We start from the raw sequence: 22588 nt of genomic DNA on the forward strand, positions 1-22588 counted from the left end.
CGGAACATGTTTGCAAGAGAGTTTATAGAAGGTCATACTTCCAACGATTATAACCCCATTATTAATTTGGAATTTGGGAAAACATCCTTGATTAAAGTTGTAGCCCTTTGAAATAGCTTTCCAACGGTATATTATGGAGGTCAAACGGACATCTTTGCAAAGAGTTATGCCCATTTTACTGAAGCCTGTCTTCGCTGGAAAATGGGTGACTTCGACGGGAAGATCGACGTTTCGTCGATCTGATCGACGGTTCGTCCTTTGAACCGTCGATTGTGCGTTGTTCACTGGAAATTTGACCAATTCGACGGAGCAGATCGACGCTCCGTCGATCTGATCGACGGTTCGTCGTTTGAACCGTCGTTTGGTCCGTTAAGTACGTTTTCGGGTCAAAAGTCGGGTTTACGCGTTTTCTTGTTATATTTGGGGTTGGGGTTTATTTCCCCAACACCCCATTCACGAAAATTCTCTCTAAACTCAGAGACAACAAATCCCAAACCTCAAGATCTTCCAAGGTAAGTTTTTATCATGATTCTAAGTTGAATTTAAGTCCCTAATCCCTTTCTAACTTGAGTAAAAACTCTTCTAATCCATAGAGTTAGGATTGGAACATTTTTGTTGGATGTGGAAACCCTAGAACCCGAATTCAAGAGGATTGGACTTCAAAAAGGTAATGTTTTTATCCCTAATCATTTAGAGTTGTGAATTGATGAATTCTTGGGAGAATAATATTTGGGTTGGATGAAGAGAATTATATGAACTATGCTAGAATTGTTGGATTGTTGATTTGGGATTGTTGTATTCATATGGGTGATGAAGAATGATGTTAATTACATCTAATTGAGATTTTAGCATTAGCTAGAAGTAAAAGAATGGAGATTGGGTGAAGAAAACACCATTAATGAGGGTTATAGAGCTTCATGCCCACTAAGTGTTTGATAAAATGCTTAGATGAACAAAACATGGATATTGTTGCTAATATAGGATCCCTATGACTTGTATTGCTATAGATTGAAGTTGAAGGGGTTGAAGGACATTGTGATACGCTCAAAAGCGGAAAGTTAAGGTATGTAGAACTTCCATCCACATGTGGGAATCTCTACGTTCTTCCCCATGATTCGTTTCGTAAAATATATGAAGTTCAAATCCTAGGGCATTAAACCCAACATATTGGTAGCCCGTAATTATGTATGTATGTACATGAATTTTGTATCTATGTTCGTTATTGTATTCCTAATCTTCCATTACGGATATTAGGAATCCTAGCTAAATCCATGAATCATGAATTCTTCCTCATGTGTTCTCATTATGTTTATATGAAACTTTATGATTTCATCCAGCAAGTTACAAACATGTTTTCAAGTCAAGTATATATATATGATTATGAACTATTGTTATTACTCATGCATCAAAAACATGTTTTGCAAGACTATGACAAGTTATCTTATGAAACTATATTTACAAGTTATGATTTATGAAAACCATGTACAAGCAAGTTATGATTTATGAAAATCATGTACAAGTAAGTTATGATTCATGAAAACCATGTACAAGCAAGATATGATTCATGAAAACCATGTACAAGCAAGTTATGATCATGAATACCATGTACAAGCAAGTTACGATTCATGATATACCATGGGCAGCAAGTGCCACTATTTTCATGTTCATGTTTTGGGAGTTGCATTAATTACCGAGGAGGGCTTCAGATAGCCTGAAACTACGTAGCCACCGTAGGATGAGGATCGCTCCACCCATGTCCCGGACGATCTCTCATAATGACTGGATCCTTTCATATTTTATTAAATCTCATGTTCCCTGGCAAGGACTGAGTGTTCTGCTGGCGGGACGCAAGCACCAGACCATGGATCGGTTATAAGTTATTGCTCTCCCTACTTATGATATTTTTACCATGTTTTATATATATATGTATGCACTCATGTTCATGTCCAGGTTTTCAGTTTCAGTTCTTATCATGTTATTCCATGTCCCATGTTATTTCTTTCAGTTGTTTTACATACCAGTACATTCAATGTGCTGACGTCCCCTTTTTATTGCCCGGGGGCCTGCATTTCACGATGCAGGTACTGATATACAGGACGACACATCTGCTCAGTAAGACAGCATTCGTATCAGCTTATTGGTGAGCCCCATCTCATTCGGGGTTTAGTCAACTTTTGTTTTATGCTTAGTTATGCATCTGAAGGTACGCTGGGGGCCTTGTCCCAGTAAGTATGTTTTCCAGTCAGACTCATGATAGAGGTTTCATAGACTAGACAAGTCAGTTATGTTATGTCAGACATTCGGAGTCGTATAGCCATTTTTGGCTCATTCATGTTATTTCCGCACTCATGTTTAAACAAGTGTTTTTATTAAGTATTATGACTTACTACGTTTTATAAAGGCTCATCATGCATTCACGTTATATTTCCGCTCATGTATGTATCATGATGATTCAACAAGCCATGTGGTTCGCTCGGTCACACGCAGTCAGGCACCGAGTGTCGTGTTACGTCCAGGCCATGGTTCGGGGCGTGACACAATATACGGACCGTAATACAGTTGACGACCCGTAAATGTCATCGTAAAACAGCTTATGGGAATTGACAGTTTGACGACGAGAAGTACGGACCGTATAATTATTTACGGCCAGTAAAAGGATTATGACGGGGCAGATTTTTTAATTACGGCTATCTTCGTAAGGTCACTTTTGGGCCTAGTTTGTTATAATTCCCCAACACTATGTATAGTGCCTCGAGGGTTAGCTAGAATAGTGAGATTTTGATGAATTGAGAATTGACATTGTTCAATATAGTTTGTTTGGCTTACTAGCCTAGTTTGAGAGTTAGTTTGTAGAGTGTGATTTCACTGTTGATTAATGAAACCTTGTCCTTGAATTTTGTGAAGAGTTATTCACTTGTGGATTTCAATTGAATTGTCTTGCCTTGATGTTCAAATAGTATAGGTTCAAATTGTTAGAATATGTTAGGAGGACTTGAAACTTATTTTCAAGTTTGCCTAATAATTCTCTTCTAATTTGGGTCTTACTTCTATCTTCTCCCTTCTCATCTCCAAATTTCTTTATCTTTTAATTCCGCATTTATTTTGTGTTTGTGATTCCTAGAGTTTCAATTTTAGGAACCCTATCAATGCTGATGCCTGATAGTAAGCAGTGGCGGAGTCAGAATTTTCATTAAGGGGATTCAAAATATAAAGAAATAAACGTAGAAAGAAACTAAGGGGATTTGTCATCTGCTATATCTACCTAAAAAATAATTTTGACCTTGTATATAGAGAGAGTCTTTCGACGAAGGGGGTTCAGATAAACCCCTGCGTTCCGACCATGATATATAGTAAGGGCATAACTTTTCTTAATCAAGCTCATCAAGCAAGCATCATACATGTTCGACCAAGACTCCAACCCGATCCATCGTCGGCCCATACCTGACCTCACCCTACAATCAGAATGTTGGCATTACCCAACAATAGTGATTTCTGGAATAATTTCAAACTATCTGGAGGAATAGATAAAAGTATGATTTTCGTCTTGATAAAGTGTAAGTTCATAAAGCGATGACCTAAAAATTAACACAAATTTTAAAAAACAAACAAATACCCAAAAAAAAAAAAAAGGAGGGGGGGGGGGGGGGGGGGGTTACAACATTGGAAGATCGAAAATTGAGTAATTATATGAAAACTTACTCCCTCCTTTTATTTTTACTTGTCCACAATGGAAAATGATAATTGAAGTGTATACTTTACGATAATATCATATTGGTTGGTGTCTAGTCTTAAGTCTTGAAAAATAATTTGGGGAATAAGTAATTAATGTTAGGGGTAAAACATGAAGAAAAACAAATCTTGACATGCTAAAGTGAAAAAATAAAAATGAAACGTTATTTTTAATATAGTGAACAAGTAAAAGTGAATCGAAAAAATACTATTTAGTGATATGAGTAAAAAAATTCTCATGATAAGCGTCATGAATTTAATTCTCACTGTCTCCCATTCTCCTCTTTCCTTGTGTAATAAAAAAAGAGAAATTAAAAACTGAGTAAAACATTCTTGGTGAAATTCCAGGAAATGCCATTTTCGATGAGACAGAGGTCGAGATCACGGTTTGGTGGGGTTTGTAGATAGTGCTCTAGATGTGATCATACTCCCATTTCTCACAAGATAACTCAATGTCAATGTATGACATGCACCAAAATTTCGAAGTACTTTACATTACCAAATTGGCAAGACATTGAAAGAAGAATTTTATGTAGTAGCAAAACTGTGAAGTAGTTAGGTACTGCAAGAAGACCTTTAATTACTTAATTAGCTGGCCATATATGTTCTAGGAACCAATCACATTGATGATACTAAAATATTCCAAACGACTACGAATAATGCCGAATAGGACGTGTATGATACGTATAAACACCGAATCCAAACCGATAATCCAAATCGAAAAAAATGTTATTGATTATTTTATCGGCAAAGTATGGGTTATTGGTTTAATGATTCGGTAACGGTTTAGTTTTTTCTTAAACAGGTTATTTCTGTAACAACTTATTACGGTTTTCTTAACGGGTTATCCGATAACCCGATAATAATTATTAAATTACAAATAATAATTTTGCCTTTTCTTCTTGAAACTTATGCTGCTTGTAGTAGCTTGATGAAAACTTACATACTTCTTTTACTTCATGAGGTTAAATAATTTGCTAAATAAGATCACGACTAGTTACAGTGTCTTTATTATAAGGTTGCATGAAGTATGCAAACAACTAGTGAAACCTTTCTTGGTCAAGTTTCTCAAAGTATTTATGCAAAGTTATACCACTATATTTTTAAGTAATGTGAATCTTGCTACATACGCTTACTGAAGCTCTCGCGTTTGTTCTGTTGAGTAGGTTTCAGTGGTTAATAAAAGATTTTTTTTACCTAGTGCGGCTTACTTCATTAACGATTAGACCGATAATCGAACTGTTAACGATTAATAACTGCGATAACTGATATCTTGATGGTTCTATAACGGTTTAGCATATCCACAAATCGATAACCGATAAACCAAATCAAAAACATTCAAAACGCAACCGAACCACCAGATGCACCCCTAGTATAAATATAACCCCATTTGTAATAACAGTCAGATACTATGATGATAATCTTATTATTTTCTCTATTTGGGTTGTTAGGATTCGTCGGAAAATTACACTGTGTAGTTAGCTAAAAATATTTTTTATGTATATATATTACATATTGACACCTCTTGACTTATTCGTGGATTTATTTTTTTATATTTTGACACCTCTTAATAAAAGTTCTGGTTCCGGCACTGCGTCTATTGAATATTTATGATTAAGTATTCACATGGCCAATAAACACATCCTTTGTGGAAAATATTTTCGTCCGTATCAAACACAACCTAAATTGTTTCTCCCTTTACATAGTGTGAAGAGAACCAATTTCAGGTCCACACTACCCCTTAAACTTAATGAGAGTAACACAATTACATCATTGTTGGAATTTGCTAAAAGCTACCGGATTTTGCCATGTAGCAAACACGCACGTCTACATTGTTTAGTCCACAAGAGATGTTTCGGCTTTCATCACAAGAAGTAACTAACATATTATAATTTGAAAGAAAAGAGAGTAGAAAGTAAATCGTAACTTTATAATTATTGATTTAATTTGAAATAATGTTGATTTGAAATTGAAAATTGCTTGGAATGCAAGTTGGATTTCAAAAATTATACTTTTTTTTTTCTTCATAAACATAAAAATCCCACAACTTGTAAAAATTATCAAAACTTCCTCAATTCTTATAATCTTGCCAAATGAGCGAACCACTGTTCATAAACAAGGTATTAGAATATCTTAAGATGTCGCATTAACAAATCATATATCTCCATGTTACTCTTATAAATAAATGCTTACTATTACATATTCTTACAAACTTTCACATACACATAATTTTACAAAGATTCACAATAGTAGTAACTAGCTATTCTTTAATATTATCATTCCATATGGTACAAACTTTCTCTTCACGTCGAGCATGGGTCTTTCTTTGCTAATTTAAAATTATGGCTCTTTTTTGGTAAAATATATAAACTTGTGGGACAAGTTTTAAATTTTAAACAAATTGAAAATGAAATTCAGCCTTTTAGTAGGATTTGGGATTTGAAATCAAAATTTCAAATTGAAGTTGACGTTCTGTTCAAATGTCATAAGCAAACACTGATTTCAAATCAAAATTTCATATTTGAGCTCCAAATTACATGACCAAAACTACTTATTGTTCCAAGAAAGCATATAATCGTTAGTACTCTAGTACCCAGTTAAGGAAAAGATTAATTTAGTCAAGCATCCATTATAATTGATACTCAAATACTTTCTTTAATGAATGTACTAAAACCTTAAATAAACAACAAACAAGAAAGACCGAAGGTTAAAGGTCGGATCAAGATTGACAATTCAGTAAAAACCCGATGATTTTTCCCCGTGAAATGCAAAATTCGAATTTCATCAATCTCTTTCGCTTCTCTTCCCTATCTCAATTCTGATTGATTAGTTTCTTTCTTCGTGTAAGGCCGCAAGTTACGATTTAACGGCCTTCTTATTGTTGCATTTTGTTAGCTTCCGCTTCCGTGTGAGAATTTTGCATACTCGGACCCAATGTTAAGTTTCGATTTAAATGTCACCTTTAGAGTACCCTCCGCCTCTGGAGGTCATATGGTTAGTTCAACTATTACTACTGGAAACCCCAATAGTAGTTCAGCAGTCTGTCAGCCAGTTTGTCTCAGTTCTCACACTTCCAAAGTAAATTTGATTTTATCTTTCATTTCCTTTCTTTAGGGCCACTCACATTTTCAACCCAAAGATAAAGCAAATTTGAATTTCTCTTTCATTTCCTTTCTTTCGAGCCACTCACATTTTCAACCCAAAGAAAAAGGGTCGAAAGTCATGGTTTAGTGGGGTTTTTTAATATTGCTCTAGACGTGATCACATTCACATATTTCCCATTCTCACACCATCACTCTATGTCAACGTAACGTCAATAAATTTCAATGCTTTAGAGGTAATGCCAATAACCTGCATTGAATCATTTTCATCCTCATATCAGGCTTTATTCATTTCTAAGTTACAATGCAGTGATTTACATGCATTACCAAATTGGCAATTCCATATATGACCTTTTACCTAACCTAGTGGGTAGTTTCTCCTCAAAGGAAGTTAGTTAGACGGTTAGTTGGAACACTGAGGTCATTTTGGTAATTACAGCTCCCTACCTCAGTGTATAAAAATGAAGTTGCCTCACCATACTTGATACTCCCAACACAACCAAATTCTTGAGGAAGGCTCTTTAAAATTCTGCACCACACTCAAATCTTTAACTTTGATCAAATGGCTGAGACAAGCAAAGTTCTGATCATTGGAGGAACTGGCTATATTGGAAAATTTGTAGTGGAAGCAAGTGCAAAATCTGGACACCCCACTTTTGCTTTGGTTAGAGAAAGCACAGTTTCTGACCCTGTTAAGGGTAAAATTGTTGAGAATTTCAAGAATTTGGGCGTCACAATTATTAATGTATGTACAAATGGTGCATTCTTTAATTTCCTTTTATGCAAACAAAAATAAGAAAAAGGATTGAGATAAATTGTGCATATAAGTATAGTATTTAATTTTCTTGTTTTGAACAGGGTGATTTGTATGATCATGAGAGCTTAGTGAAGGCTATGAAGCAAGTGGATGTAGTGATATCAACAGTGGGTTCGATGCAATTGGCAGATCAAGTCAAGATCATTGCTGCTATCAAAGAAGCTGGCAATATTAAGGTTAATTGCTTCATATTTTTCATTATTTGAGTATCCATTTAGCATGAGTAGTCTGTCATTTATATCTGTACTTTTGGTTTCCCCTCCGCTGTTCTGTACCCACATTGGGGCCTACACTCCGTATAATGCCCATTTAAGGGGAAGCCCTCCCTAGCGAGCTCGAACCCGAGACCTCTGGTTAAGGATGGAGGGATCCTATCTATTTGTTAGTTCTCATTGATAGTACTTTGTCGTGTGAGAATCTTGATAACTACAGTAATTGTTGGGAAAATTCTTGAATTTATAGATCACATTTGAATTAGAGAACCTGGATTAATATCAAAGGGACCTCAAATCTATGTTGCTCGGACTCTTCAATAATGTCGACAGGTGTGTGTCGAATCCTCCAAAAGTTGTGCATTTTGGAGGATCCAACACGGGTGCGGCAGCATATTTGGAGAGTCTGAGCAACATAACCTCAAATTAAGAGAGTATTAGTCTCGTTGATTTAACACATAAAACGAGTTGGATTACTAACTGTTAACGTGCCCCTACTGGAACATCTTGATCTGCATAGCCATGTGTATGACAGAAGTATGCAGAAAGTTCGCGTAAATGCCTCAAATAATGTCACTAGAGGATCTGAAAATGATTTAGATAATAATATTCACAGAGCCAAATTATCTTATACTTAAATAATTTCAGAGATTCTTCCCTTCGGAGTTTGGTATGGATGTCGATAAGTTGAATGCTGTGGAGCCAGCAAAGTCTACATTTGCTGTGAAAGTCCAAATCCGCAGAGCTATTGAGGCTGAAGGAATTCCTTATACTTATGTCGCATGCAACTGTTTTGCTGGCTATTTCTTACCAACTTTGGTCCAGCCAGGAGCCACTGCTCCTCCTCCACCCAGAGACAAAGTCATCATTCCCGGAGATGGAAATGTTAAAGGTACCCGGAAAAAAATCCCTCATCCCTTTTTGAATTTGCCATACGGGACAACAGGACAAGTTCATGACTAATAGTTATTTTGATTTTTTTTTATTTTTTTTTTTGAGAATCTAAATGTCTCATCTTTTGACTACTTTTTTCTGCTTTGTTCTATTTGTACAGCTGTGTTCAATGAAGAACATGATATTGGCACCTATACCATTAAGGCTGTTGATGATCTGAGAACGCTGAACAAGACCCTTTACATCAAGCCTCCCAAGAACACCTTATCGTTCAACGAGCTTGTGGCTATATGGGAGAAATTGATTGGTAAAACTCTCGAGAAAGTCTACGTTCCAGAGGAGCAAATTCTCAAGGACATCCAGAGTCAGTAAACTTTATCATTCGTCTTAGTTAAGACTGTTTCTTTTGATTTAGCGTTGGTAATCCTGACATTGTATGTTGTGTACTGTGCAGCATCTCCAATGCCAATCAATATCATACTAGCAATCAACCACTCGACATTTGTGAAGGGTGATCAAACCAATTTTGAGATCGAGCCATCGTTTGGGTTTGAGGCCTCGGAACTTTATCCAGATGTCGAGTACACCACTGTGGAGGAGTACCTTGGTCACTTTGTCTAAATTTTACATGTTTGATGTCTCCGATCAGTCGAATAAATTGTTAGATGATGAGTGTTCTCAGCTATTCTGTGTGGAACTAGGAGTGTGTGTTAACAGTGTCATCAGAGACATGTTGAATAGTATGTTTAAAGTCTGTTTTTACCATCCGTAATGAGTACTATAATGGAACTACAGAAAATGGAAGATGTTTCGTGTCTTTTTTGCTTTTGCTGTTTATATATGATGCTCACTTATTCAATTTTCTCTAGTTTTCTTATGAGTTCAGATAGCGTATGGAACATAATCAACGGACTGTTTGCCCTAAAATCTAAAGAATTCAAACTAACGCATCCAACTTTCAGTTCCCACTCGTTCATAAAATTCACCATATATTTTCCATTTTGTTTACCAACCCTTCATTCAGAATGATTCAGAGCAGGGGAGGACCGGATCTTCCTCTTGCCACCTATCCCCGTCATTTATTCCGTTAGGAATCTATGTAATAGTATCCCAAACGAATAGCTGATGAGCTGATACATAGGGATTGAAGAATATTGTCAATTTGGTGAAAATGATGAAATGGGTGAATTATTGCCCTGCCATTATCTTTCATGCTTTGGTCATACTACAGGAAGTTCCTCTGCTTTTTCCCTACTAGTTAGGGGAACCTTCCAACTTTACCTAACTTGTCTTAGGAAGAATATGCTTCATCAATCTAGAATGGATGATGATCCTTTCTTAAGTAGAGTAAACCTTTCTTTTTACTCAAACTTCATCAATCCACATTGCCATTATTATTACATGGGAATGAAACTATGAAAATTCAAATGAAAAAGAAGTTGAACCAAAAAAGAAAAGAATTAACCAATTGCTTCTGTACTTTAATAAATGGAATTGTTGCTGTACCCTCTGTAGATATATTCACAAATCATACATGTCCATCCAACCCCTGCCAAAATAATGCAAAAACCACCCTGTCTCAATGCCCAAGAGGGGCTGCCTTAACAATTTGGAAAAGGGCACTCAATTTCTTGAACCAAAATGGAGTCCTCACTTTTCAATGGCCTCATGTACACCTTATAAACTATTACACCTTATAAATTATGTTGCTCGAATTCTCCGTAAATGTCACCATATATATCGATCCTCTAAAAATCCACTACTTTTCAAAGAATCTAACAAATGGAGCAATAACATTTTTAAGTATCCGAACAACATAGCTTATGAGTAATAGCTTAACAACATTCACTACAAGAAAATAATTAATTTCCGACGGAAATTCACGATGGACTCAGCCTGAATTTGGCTAGTTGGTAACGTTTCCGGTAGCTTTTCTGACAGGGAACCCTTATCGGTGAGCCAAATTTCGAGGGGATATCTGTCGGGAATTACCGATTTTCTGGTAGTGATTTTCATCTCCCTAACCTCGTTGTCCGCGTGTTGGGGCCAGCCATGTCCCCGACGCCGGTGCTAAAGGTGGTGCCGCCGCGACAAGTGCCCGCCTTGGCATTGGCAACAACCCCATCACTTTGCCATCCTCCAGTCTCTCCTTAAGGTCACCTGCAAAAAGAGAGATCGGTAACTTCAAACTTGATAAGACTATATGTCTAGTAAGTGATGTAACATTATAACAATATTCTTACTTGTATGTTTGATAACAAAAAACTCCCCATTGGCTTTTGCAGTAGCTGATAAACGGACTAGAACAGGGGTAACAATGGTGAGAACAGCCCAAAAGAATAAAATCAAGATAATTGTTCTTCCACTCATTTGAGAGAGAATATTCAGAAAGTCATTGGAAGAAGGATATTATGTAGTAGCAAAACTATGCAGTCGTTAGGTACTGCAAGAAGACCTTGTAATTACTTAGCTGGCCATGTTTTATGAACTAATCACATTGATGATACTAAAGTATTCCAAACTACTACGAATAATGCCCAATTTGTCGTGTATGATAAGTATAAATAAACCCCATTTGTAATAAAAGCCAGATAAGTACTATATAGCATATATGATGATAACATTGTCATTTTTTCAGTTGTTAGGAAGTTGTTACATCAATTGGGTTTATGATTATGTATTCACATGGCCTATCTTCGAAATTTACACCTTCAAATAAACATTAAACTCATATTGAGAGAGCTATTCAAGTTTCCATTTTTTTCTGCTTTGAAATATGTTTGTCAATATATTTCAAATTAACACATATTTATGTTAGTTAAAATTTAATGAGAATTGAGCTGCAAACAACTTTGCCCCGATAGCACAGGTTGTATGGACTTCTATATGAACCACCGAGAAGCAAATCTGCACAAGACCAAATAAAATAAAAAAGGCGGCCCAGTGTTGCATTTTCACATGACTCCCATTATGAACAGTAGTGGTGTACATGTACCGCGTTGGTTTGGATTTTTCAAATACCAAACCAACTGCATCGGATTTTTAAAATTTATAAATCAAATCAAACCAAACCAACAAAAGTCGGGTTTTCCAAGTTCGGGTTTTGTCGGTTTTTCTGGTTGCTCGGGTTTTTTCGATAAAGTCTTCATACTAAACATATAACTTGTACTTCAAATATTTCTTTAGTCATAGTAAGATACAACTATCTAATTAAGATATGTTTTAAGAAAATAACACAAATGTGAGATGAGAGATGACATTGTCCTAAAATATTCTACAAAAAAAATAAATGAAATCGCATAAAATAAAATGATCATAATCTAAAACTACTAAGTCATGTTATAATAAATCCTGTTAATGTATAAGGCATATAGAAAATGATCATAATATAAAAGTACTAAGTCATATTAAAATAAGTAAGGCTAATACTTATTAATTACATGGCTAAATATTAAAGAAAAAAATAAAATTAAGTTATATATTTTCACCGTCTAAACCATAAAACTTAATAATAGATATCCAAAATTATTGTCATTCATAATGTTAGAATTGAATTTCTTTTGTTAGCATTACTATTGATTTGATTTTTTGTCGGGTTTTATTTGAGTTACTGACATCTATGGGCTATAAAACTTATTGATCATTCAAAATTCAAAGTCCAAGCTTGAAATAATACGTTAAAAGACAAAAACTATGAAAATTTTACAAAATATTTATAAATAACATTATAAATAGATTTTTTTATGTATTAAATATTTATTAAACTTTATATATGTAATGTCGGGTTGGTTTGGTTCGGTTTGACTTTTTTTTAATTAAAACCAAACCAAATCAATGGTGGTCGGGTTTTTCTTTTTAAAACCAAACCACTAATCAGGTTTTTTTCTCGGTTTGATTCGGATTATCGATTTGGTGCGATTTGTCGATTTTCTTTGTACACCCCTATGAACGAGATCCATAGATTGGCCGGATCACACATAGGATCTATTTTATGCGGTCTTACTTTACACATTTGAAAGAGGCTATTTTTATGGCTTAAATCCATAACCTTTTATCGCATGGCGACAACTCTTACACTAGTGCTAAAGCACCCTTGTGCGGTAAAAAACATTGGCGGTCAATCGATACAACTTTAGCTTCTATGCCGTTTAATTATTTCGCCTGAAATCCATCTGCACGACTTTAGCTTCTAAATCATTTGCAACAATGGTCAAGTTAGGGTTACAATGGCTAAGGTAATCTTACGATAGAGTAAAATGGTGACAGGGGAAAATGATAAGATGAAGGTGTGACTTAGATCGTTTAATATAATGATTTTTGTTTGAAATGTTGGTGCGTTCTCTTTGTGAGTGTCATCGGGATGATTGATGAAGTGACGGTAGTCTTCAAGCGATGCTTTTGAGAGTTGAGAGAATTAATTGTTAGTACAATCTTTAGAGTGATGATGCATGGTAACCGAGATTCACAAAGTTTAGGGGAAAATTTAGCCCTTTTACCTTGTGAAAATGCCTACATGTTGGAAAACTAATATTTTGATAGTAAAATAGAGCATGCTTGGACCAATATTGTAATGGTAGGGTATATTTGCACCCACCCCCACCCCACAAACTTTGGATGGATGACAAAGTTGGACCGCTCCCCGCCCATATTCATGTGACACTTTTAATTTTTTGAGAGATAAATTGATTAATCTTTGAAGTCAATTTGAATTAGATCAACTCAATATATTAAAATTAAAACTTAAATATGAAAAAACTATCCGGTAAGTTGCAATTTCGTCTCATGTCATTATGGTTAAAATTATAGACTAAAGTATACATAATTTGAATCTCAAAGTGTCACATAAATTGTTGCTAAATATGCCCTCTTTAAAAAGTCAAAAAAAAAAAATAGAAGAAAACTTGATACCAAATTTGCCCTTAGGAGGCCCTAGGGATGTGGGTAATCTCCATTCTGCCCTACCACCATTACTGAGTGGAAAGCCTTCATTTCTCACCAGTCGTCTCTCTTGATCAGAAAGAAAGAAAGAAAGAATGGGAACGGTAGGGAAAGCAATATACTCCCTTGGAGCCATCGTTCGTAAGACCGGTCAAGCCCTTGATCGCGTTGGCAATCTCCTTCAAGGCAGCTCCCACATAGAGGAACACCGTACGTAATATTCCCATTAACCCCAGATCTAATCTGCTATTTCGCTGCATCTATGTTTTAATAAATTATGCGTTACTGTCTCTCGGAAACAGCCTCTCTACCACCATGAGGCGGGGGTCCCCAGACCTCACTTTGTGGGATTTGATTGGGTATGTTGTTGTTGTTCCTAACTTTAATAAATTGGCATGGTTAGGAATTACATTAATGATTTTATACATTAACCAAAAAAAAAAAAAAAAGATTGTAAATCCCAACTTTTATATGGAAAAAAATCTAGTCGAAGAAACACTGTGTGACTCCTCGAATAGTGCGAGTAGTATTCTTATTGAGACTGTGAAAACTGAAAAGCTGTCTTGTAGTTCTCATGTCTTCTTCGGGTCAGTTCCTAAAATTGTCTTTGGAATGGGTGTTCAGCGCTTATGAAGTCATGCTTTAGGAAAGAGAATCGGAAAAGGCATTTTGGAGTGGGTTCTAACGCGTATCCATACCCTAATGCTTATTCGAATTCTATTTTCTGTAGTTTTAGTTTAATTGATGCTAAGCGTAAATGAAGTACAAGCGAACGAAAGATGTAATATGTAAGGAGTGTCTTTGTAAAGCATCAGAAATGGAGGAGATTGCCTTGAAGGCTGGTATCCTAAAAGATAGCACCACCTGCGCTTATAAGAGTGGTGCTATCTTTTATCAATGCAGGGAAGCTGTTAAATGTCGGTAGAATTAGCTACTTTCTTTAAAAACCTGTCTGTTTAACGACATAAAATCACCCTATTCTAGCTGCATATTAAGCAGATTTTCAAGGACTACTGGTGCTTAGACTTTAGCCAGTTTGTATGCCCACCAAGAACTTTGCTGATTCAAATATCTGTTCCTAGAAATGGAGGAAGGATCACAAAGGTGGTCTTAAGTTGTCCCACATCTGTTGTGGGATGTGGAGTTGGTTTGTTATATGGTTTTTTCTTATCTCATAATCTAGCTTTTGGGATTGAGTGAGACCCAAAATCCATTTCTTATCATGGTGTCAAAGGTTCCCATCCCAATTTTTAGTTTACCCGATGTTAGGCCCCCGTATTATTGTAGGATGTGGAATTGGGCTCCCTATATGATTTTGGGGAATCCACACCTCATGAACTAACTTTTAGGGTTGAGTTAGGTCCAAGGTCCATTTCTTATCCGTTGGTTGTTGATTGTACTAGGACCTGAAGTGGAAATTTTGGTGCGGATTCTTGCTAGCCTCCACTATAACTTGAGAACTTTATTGCCATTCTAGTTGCTGCATTCTCTCTTCTAAAACACATAATATGCGTACAAGGAGAGGGATGTGATTTATAATATGACGAACTATCCACTTTATTGTCACTAACCAGTAGTCCACAACCTTCAATGCGCCTCTCTCTCCAGGTCTCATTTATAGTTTTCCTCGCAGTTTAGAGCCCTATTCTCTTACCTGTTTATATTTGAAGGGGCCAAAAAAACATAGTGTTGCATATTCTATGTTTCCCAACTCCCAAGCTGGTTTCCACAAAAATGAAAAATAAAAAAGAAATCTCCCAATCTGGTTTCACCCCCCTTCCCCTCCAAGGAAATAAAAAGAATCTCCAAAGGTCCACAGCAAAGCAGTTCTTGGTATCTGGTTAAACATTTGATGCTAACCTATATGTAGGAGCAATTTGGCTAATTAAGCAGAAAATGTACATCCAGGTAACCTTAAAAAGATTGCATTATATTGACAAATGCATGAAGACTGAAGACAGACAATCTGAGGGTCACGTAATGTTGACTAAAAGGTCAACCCCTCGTTAATTGTATGCATACCAGAGAAGTATCTTGACACTTTTTGTTCTTCAGATGTTCTGAAAAGATCGACCTGTAGACTGTTGATATCTGTTGAGTGCTGATAATAGTCAGTGTTATGTACTCTGATCTTACAATACTCGTGTCTGTTTAGTATCAGATGCTAGTGTGTATGAACTCGTGGTAAGTCATAGTTAAACATAGTTGATGCATTATTTTGATTTTTATTTATTTCTCATATGAATTGCTCCAGTTATGCCTCACTGAGTGTTCATGCAACAATTCTCATATGCCTTCTCAAACACCCTCACTCTCATTAAAAAAAGAAAAGAAATAATATGTATGTTATTTAGCAGTAATTAGACTCCTTTTGAGTGGTTAAATTTTGGTCTTATGCTTGGTTAGTTACACTTTCTATGTTTCAGTGTCTAGGCATCGGACTCTTATGAACATATTTGATAAAGCTCCAGTGGTGGATAAGGATGTCTTTGTAGCTCCAGGTGCCTCGGTCATCGGAGATGTCAGTGTCGGGCGCAATTCATCGATTTGGTATGGATGTGTGCTAAGAGGTAGGCATTTTATCATAACATTGTCATTGTTGAATGGTGCGTTCAATTGTTAACATCCTTTTGAATTTTTGTTTGGGGGGGGGGGATAAAGACCCCCATTCTAGTGCATAAAAAATTGAAGTTGGTATGGTGCATGCTACCCATTAGAAAATAAGAGTTAATTTTTTGTTGCTCACTGGCCTTCTATATTCTTTCCTTAATTCCTGCATATGACAGTTAACATAGGGTACTGAAGCTTCCCTATGTGCAATACTTAATGATTAGTGTAGCTCCTAATTTAAAACAAACTATTTGAAAATTGATCAGCGAATGAATGTTATTTTGGGGGCTTCTTGGAAGTTGGAACTTGAACAATTTCATGTCCGAGTTACTAGTTTCGGATCATAAAACCCACTTCCTGAAGATCCTTTCCTTCTCTTTGTAATCGAACATTAATTGTAACGGTTCAATGGGCGGCTCATTGGTATGTTCCAAAAGAATGATTTGAAAATTCTTTAACTTTAAATTTCTTAGTTTACATGTTCTTAGAGCCATAGAAATGTCATGGGATAATTCAGACCACAAGTTTTAAGGCTACTTTTAGTATGTGCCGAAGGTGTTTCGCCCATTCAAACATCACCATATAAAATGAAATGGAAGGAGTATTACATTTTGTTTGTCCACAAAATGGAAGCTGAGAGTGTTCTGACAATTCTATCTTTCATGCTTGGAGAATTGGACAATACGCTTTAGTGAAATCTTCTTTTGTATATAATATCTGGAGCAAATATCTTCTCCTCCTTCCTTCTCCCTGATATAATATTCTTTTCAACTCCTACAAGTAGGAGGAACTTTGAATAAATGCATGAAGTACCATTTATATAATTTTGTTTCAAATTTTACGTAAGGTAAAGCCCTGTGTTACACATGTATATGTTGAGTGTGTTAGTACATATACCTTTTCTCTAATCGCATAAACAATCAGCAAATATGTGAGGTGTGGAAGGGTTATTCACGTCCCCGTCCAACCTGTTTGGGGAAAATTTTCATTTCTCATACTGTCATACGTGACCCATTTCGACACGTCGGCTTCCCCTGCTCTTATTTGAGGTCTCACAACTATATCGCCAACAACTTCAGCATCTGTTTGTGTGGAGTGATTGTAATCGGCAAGAAATTTTCCAGATTTGCATGCAATATTTTCAATTTTATGTGCCTTCTCTTTTACAGGTGATGTTAATAACATCAGTATTGGATGTGGTACCAATATACAAGACAACTCCCTTGTTCATGTGGCCAAATCAAATATAAGTCAAAAGGTGCTTCCCACCATTATAGGGAACAATGTCACTGTTGGTAAGCATTCAAGTCAACCTTAGCATCAGTTGTCTTGGTTTTATGGATAGTGACTTAAGCTATCTGTAGGTCATAGTGCTGTTGTACATGGCTGCACCATTGAGGATGAGGCCTTTATTGGTATGGGAGCCACACTGCTTGATGGTGTCCATGTAGAGAAACATGCCATGGTTGCTGCAGGAGCCCTTGTGAGACAGAACACAAGGATCCCCTCCGGAGAGGTATGGTATCCACTAGTCCCCTCATCACCAGTGATTTCCTTACAGTAAGTTCACTGTTTAAAAGATGTGGTAGAGGTATTGCTAAAATGCCTTGGGTGGGTGAAACTCCACTGAGGTGTTCTACTCTTTCCATGAGGCATATACCTGTGGACTTTCTCTTTCTTTTGTGGGATTCACAGGATGCGTGAGAGAAGCAAAGATATCGAAGATATGATTGGATCTTGTCTTTATTAGATACTGCATTGGGCAAGACTATATTATCATATAGGAACTTGCCCTTATCTATCTGTTCTTGATTGCAATTAGGACTTTAAATTTCCGGGTTCATCACTGCTGTACAGCAAAGTTATAGTCTATTTTGTCCCGAAAGAAAGAAAGTGGGTAAAGAAAGCAGCGTCTTGTGGATTACACTTGAGAATTGTTTGATCGCCTGTATTATTGCAAAATCGTCTTGCTATGTCATTCTGTTTTTGTTGCTTGCTATGCTATTTTGAATAGGCCAGATACAACAGTGTTGCTTATATGTTGCAAAGTCATAAGTAATGTGAATATGAGACTGAAACTTTGACAGTATGCTGATTGCCAACTTATGGCTTACTGACTGGTCTACATTTTCCTATAAATTTTGACTTATCCAACTGTCTTAATTATGTACTATGATTGGGGTGCAAAGGAGGTTTTAAGACTGTCCAGTGTTTGATAAGTCTACCAAGCTACATCTTTTGTTCTCATTCCATTCTAAATCCTTATGGTGATGAGCTGGATTCCACATTCAGCGCAAAGCAACGTCATGCTTGGCTTCTTCTGCAAATAGCTATGATTCAACGGACTTACGTCTGCTCTCACCATCTAATCGTGAATCTCTATATGACACAGGTATGGGCAGGCAATCCAGCTAAATTTCTGAGGAAGCTAACTGATGAAGAGATAGCCTTCATTGCCCAGTCGGCAACCAATTACTGTAACCTTGCTCGTGTTCATGCAGCTGAGAATTCCAAGTCCTTTGATGAAATTGAATTTGAAAAGATGCTTCGTAAGAAGTATGCCAAAAAAGATGAGGAATATGATTCTATGATTGGTGTTGTCCGTGAAACACCTGCCGAGCTTGTACTTCCTGATAATATTCTCCCTGAAAAGGCTGCAAAGAGTGTTGTCCAATAAGATTTGTGCCCAGGCAACTCTCCTTTTTGCTTTCCAGAGATTTATTTTACCCCGTGAGCATCTGTATGGGATAATCATGGATATTGGTTGTTGCCCTTCCAAATAATACCAAACTTGTTGGGTAGCATCGCTATGTCAGTGCTTGTAGTTAAGACTTTTGCCTCCGGTTTCCCAGGTACTTCTTCAGCTTGGAAAAGGAACTTAATTACGCTCAGAAGCCATATGCATTTGGTGCTTGTAACTCAGAAATCGTTTTCATAGATGAAATTGCTAAATTGTACTTGGAATAACATAAGACATTGACAGCACATTCTAAAATTACTTCTTATCAGTTGAAGCATTTCTGTTGGCAATGCCATTCTTGTGGACTTTCCTAATCAGATGGAATAGTGCTATAACTTAAACGACTTTAATTGTGTTTGATTCTGATAAAGAGTATCATTTGGATAGCAAATTTCTATCGTGCACGAAATTCTCTTCATCTTTTTGATATTCTTCAAACCCTTCTACTGTTTGAGATTCCTCCTAATGGCCATGCTATGACCTTCTAAGCTGTTAAATACTCAATATTTTATGGAGATCTAAGACTAAGTAGCACATTGCATGTGGGAAAATCAGTAACCTGGGCCTAAGGCATGCTAGCTGTGGAAATCCCAATATAATATGCATACAGTGTCTTTTTCCATAATAATGTATTGTATAGAAATATTAGAGAGCTAAAGATGATTGGCTGATTTGAATCTGAAGAGCCAAAAGATGTGCCAATTCCCCGTAAATTCAGCTTGTCTTTTTGTGTTTTAAAACGACAAAAAGGGAGTCTGTAGTTCAATCATTGTCATTTCTATACGAGTGATGTGGAATCTGTTGAATTGTTTGGTTTTGAATGGAGTCATCTTGGTCATGAATCTCTCTCTTTACCATTCGGCGCATACTTGAGTTTCACTTTCTCTATTGAGGCCTTACACAAAAAATATATTTTCGTGATTTGTATATTGTAAGGGGTCCATAGAAGATTCCTTTTGGACTATTTTTTCTTTCACAGAAGTGGTCCACTGACTCGAGATATGTTTTCCGAGCGTAAAATTTGGTCTTCTTTTGCAAGTGCATGCGTAATTTTCTACACCTTTGACAGTGGGATCTTAAACTGGAGCGGAACTATAATTCTACTTACGGGTTCGAAGAAATTAGTAACTTTAGCTTAGACACTGTGTTTGTGTTTAAATAAATTCATTTAATATGTATAAATAATTTATCTAAAAATTTCAATAAGTTGTTTTTTTTTTAAATTCAGAATTCATAAATTCAAAATCTGGCTTTAGCTTTGCTCTTAAAATGTAGCAAGGAGAACTAGAGTTTAGAGAGGATTAGACACACGTCAAGGGTCGGAACTTCAGGCAATCTGCAGATAGAAGGTTGGTATCTGCAGTGGAGGGAACATAGAGATGTGAGTCATTGTCCACCAAGTTTTGAACTATGAGCCACTGTTTTCGGGATTTTCAAAACAACATATCCAATGTAATTTCACAAGTGAGGTTTGGGGAGAGTAGGCTGTACGCAGAAAAAAAAAATTAACTATGAGGCAATGTTGATCATCTTCCTTACATGCCTTAGACCATCTATAATCTTCCAAACTTCCAAATTTGGATAGTGGAAATCAGCTGCAGTTTTTATACTGTGAACTTCATAGCATCATGTGCAGGATGAGTTGTTTTATACCTCTTCTACCATTCAACACTCGGATCCCCAGTATATCCACTCTAAAATTCATTTTTGTGATTTTTTGGGTGGGGGGACGGGATCATTAATAATGTGAGCAGAAGAAAGTATGAGATAAGAGAGATTTGTTGATATTGGAATCTTGCAATAGTTGATTGATGAGAGAATATTTTTAAAATTGAAACTCTGCACTTAAGTGATGTAAGATGAAATTGCAATTTCCTATAATATCCGCCTTAAAATATGTTATATGCAAATGCAACTCAACCAAATGTACATTTTTCTTTACTTTGTTTATGCTTCTCTCTCAGTCAATTCATTTAGACAGGAAAAAGACAGAGACAGAGAGAGAACTACGAGCTGTGTACCAAAAGTGGGTGTAAAATCAAATTTATCAATTTGGACAAAAGAATCAATCAAATGGGAGCTTTCAAATTTGAGTAAAAAGAAAGATTGCACAAATAAAGAACCATTATTGAGAGGTAGACAAAATCTGAGGGAAGAGCACGAGTTTAGATACGTTTCTGTAAAAGGCCATATGAATAATGATGATCAAAATCCACAAATGTTTCTAACAAAATTGATAAGTGAAATTTATTTTTATTTATAGTAGAAAGAGACAACCAGCAAATATCTAGTGGTCTGTCTTTACTTTTTAGTGTTGTCATATCTTACGTGGATTAGATTGTTTTTTTTAGATATTTACAAAAAGAGATTTTTTTTTCATTAAAAAGTAAAAAGATGAGACATCATTTGTTCCATCTTCCTGCACGAGTAGCGGAAAATTATAGAGTACTTCAGTTGGTTGTTGATTAATGTCAAGTATGGGAGAAAAAAAATAAAGGATTTACGCAAATTCTTTTGTAAGACAGAGATTATAGTAATTGATGGCTCTTCGAATCCGTCAAAATGGAATACTTTGAAGTGTATCAAAATTCAGATTTTTTTGTCAGATTAATAAACTTACGACCATTAAATAAACTTGGTTGACGAACATAGTTTATGCTTCACTAATGTCGGAACTTGTTGAGCATTTGACAGACTCACCACACCATCCTATTTTAAATAGGATTTTACCCAAGCGAATACAAAATTTAAATTTGATAGGTTTAATGTTTTAAATTTAAGCGTGAAACACTGTACTTTTGAAATTGTGAGTTTAGAACTTAAAATTTCAATAAATTTTAATAATGTCTTACATATTATTTATATTCCATTTTGAAAACACTTGTTTCAGTTGAACTTAATGAAATACAGTTATTTCTATCCCTGTCCACATTAATAATGATACGACTCCAGTTCCAACCCACAGAATTTTTCCTGTCCATACAATTTTGAATTTCGTGGCTAACGATTTAGGAGGTACGAAATTCATAATTCTTATATTGTTAATTTCATTTGGAACAAAAATATCTATTGGCAAGATAAAAGTTCCTATTTCCTTGTTTAGTAAGAGAGGGGTTAAGTTAAAGTGGAAGAATAAGTATATCTTCACGTCTGTTTTATCAATCTATTAAAACTGGATGAAAATGAGGAGATGTATCTTCTTTTTTACTTTAGTTCTCACCCAATAATTACGAGTAAATCATCATTATTTACCTAGAAAAATGAACTCTCTAGTTATTTTACCAAGCAATGTTGACAAGAAAAGATAACAAGTCTAACTTCTTAGAAATCATAAATTATAATACCAATCAATGCCACAAAATTCCTTAAATTCGTAATGATCAATAGTCAATAGAATGTCATATTAGCTACCGAAAAATATAAGAAATACAGTTGCACCATTTGAAATATCTTAATTTTATATTATCTTACACTATGAAGTTTGAAGTATTCATGCCCTTGCCATCAGCAAATTGACTTGTAGTTAGCGCTGATTCTAACAGAGCTC

The 22588-nt window shown here is 35.8% G+C and overlaps 2 protein-coding genes across 2 annotated transcripts; both read left to right on the top strand.

Annotated features, from left to right (window-relative positions):
- The first annotated feature begins 7303 nt into the window (after positions 1–7303).
- Positions 7304–9612, top strand: LOC132628039 (phenylcoumaran benzylic ether reductase TP7). Its single transcript, XM_060343727.1, has 5 exons — positions 7304–7575; positions 7689–7823; positions 8508–8751; positions 8914–9117; positions 9208–9612. The coding sequence occupies exons 1-5, from the start codon at positions 7393–7395 to the stop codon at positions 9372–9374; spliced, it is 933 nt and encodes a 310-aa protein (XP_060199710.1). The 5' UTR covers positions 7304–7392; the 3' UTR covers positions 9375–9612.
- Positions 9613–13701: 4089 nt separating this feature from the next.
- LOC132628040 (gamma carbonic anhydrase 2, mitochondrial-like) lies at positions 13702–19358 on the top strand. The gene is made up of 5 exons (XM_060343728.1): positions 13702–13901; positions 16118–16261; positions 17471–17596; positions 17666–17817; positions 18694–19358. Exons 1-5 carry the CDS (start codon positions 13787–13789, stop codon positions 18976–18978), a joined length of 822 nt encoding a protein of 273 aa, XP_060199711.1. The 5' UTR covers positions 13702–13786; the 3' UTR covers positions 18979–19358.
- Positions 19359–22588: the final 3230 nt, after the last annotated feature.

The sequence above is a fragment of the Lycium barbarum genome, chromosome 2 (genome assembly GCF_019175385.1).
Source record: "Lycium barbarum isolate Lr01 chromosome 2, ASM1917538v2, whole genome shotgun sequence".
Classification (NCBI taxonomy): Eukaryota; Viridiplantae; Streptophyta; class Magnoliopsida; order Solanales; family Solanaceae; genus Lycium; species Lycium barbarum.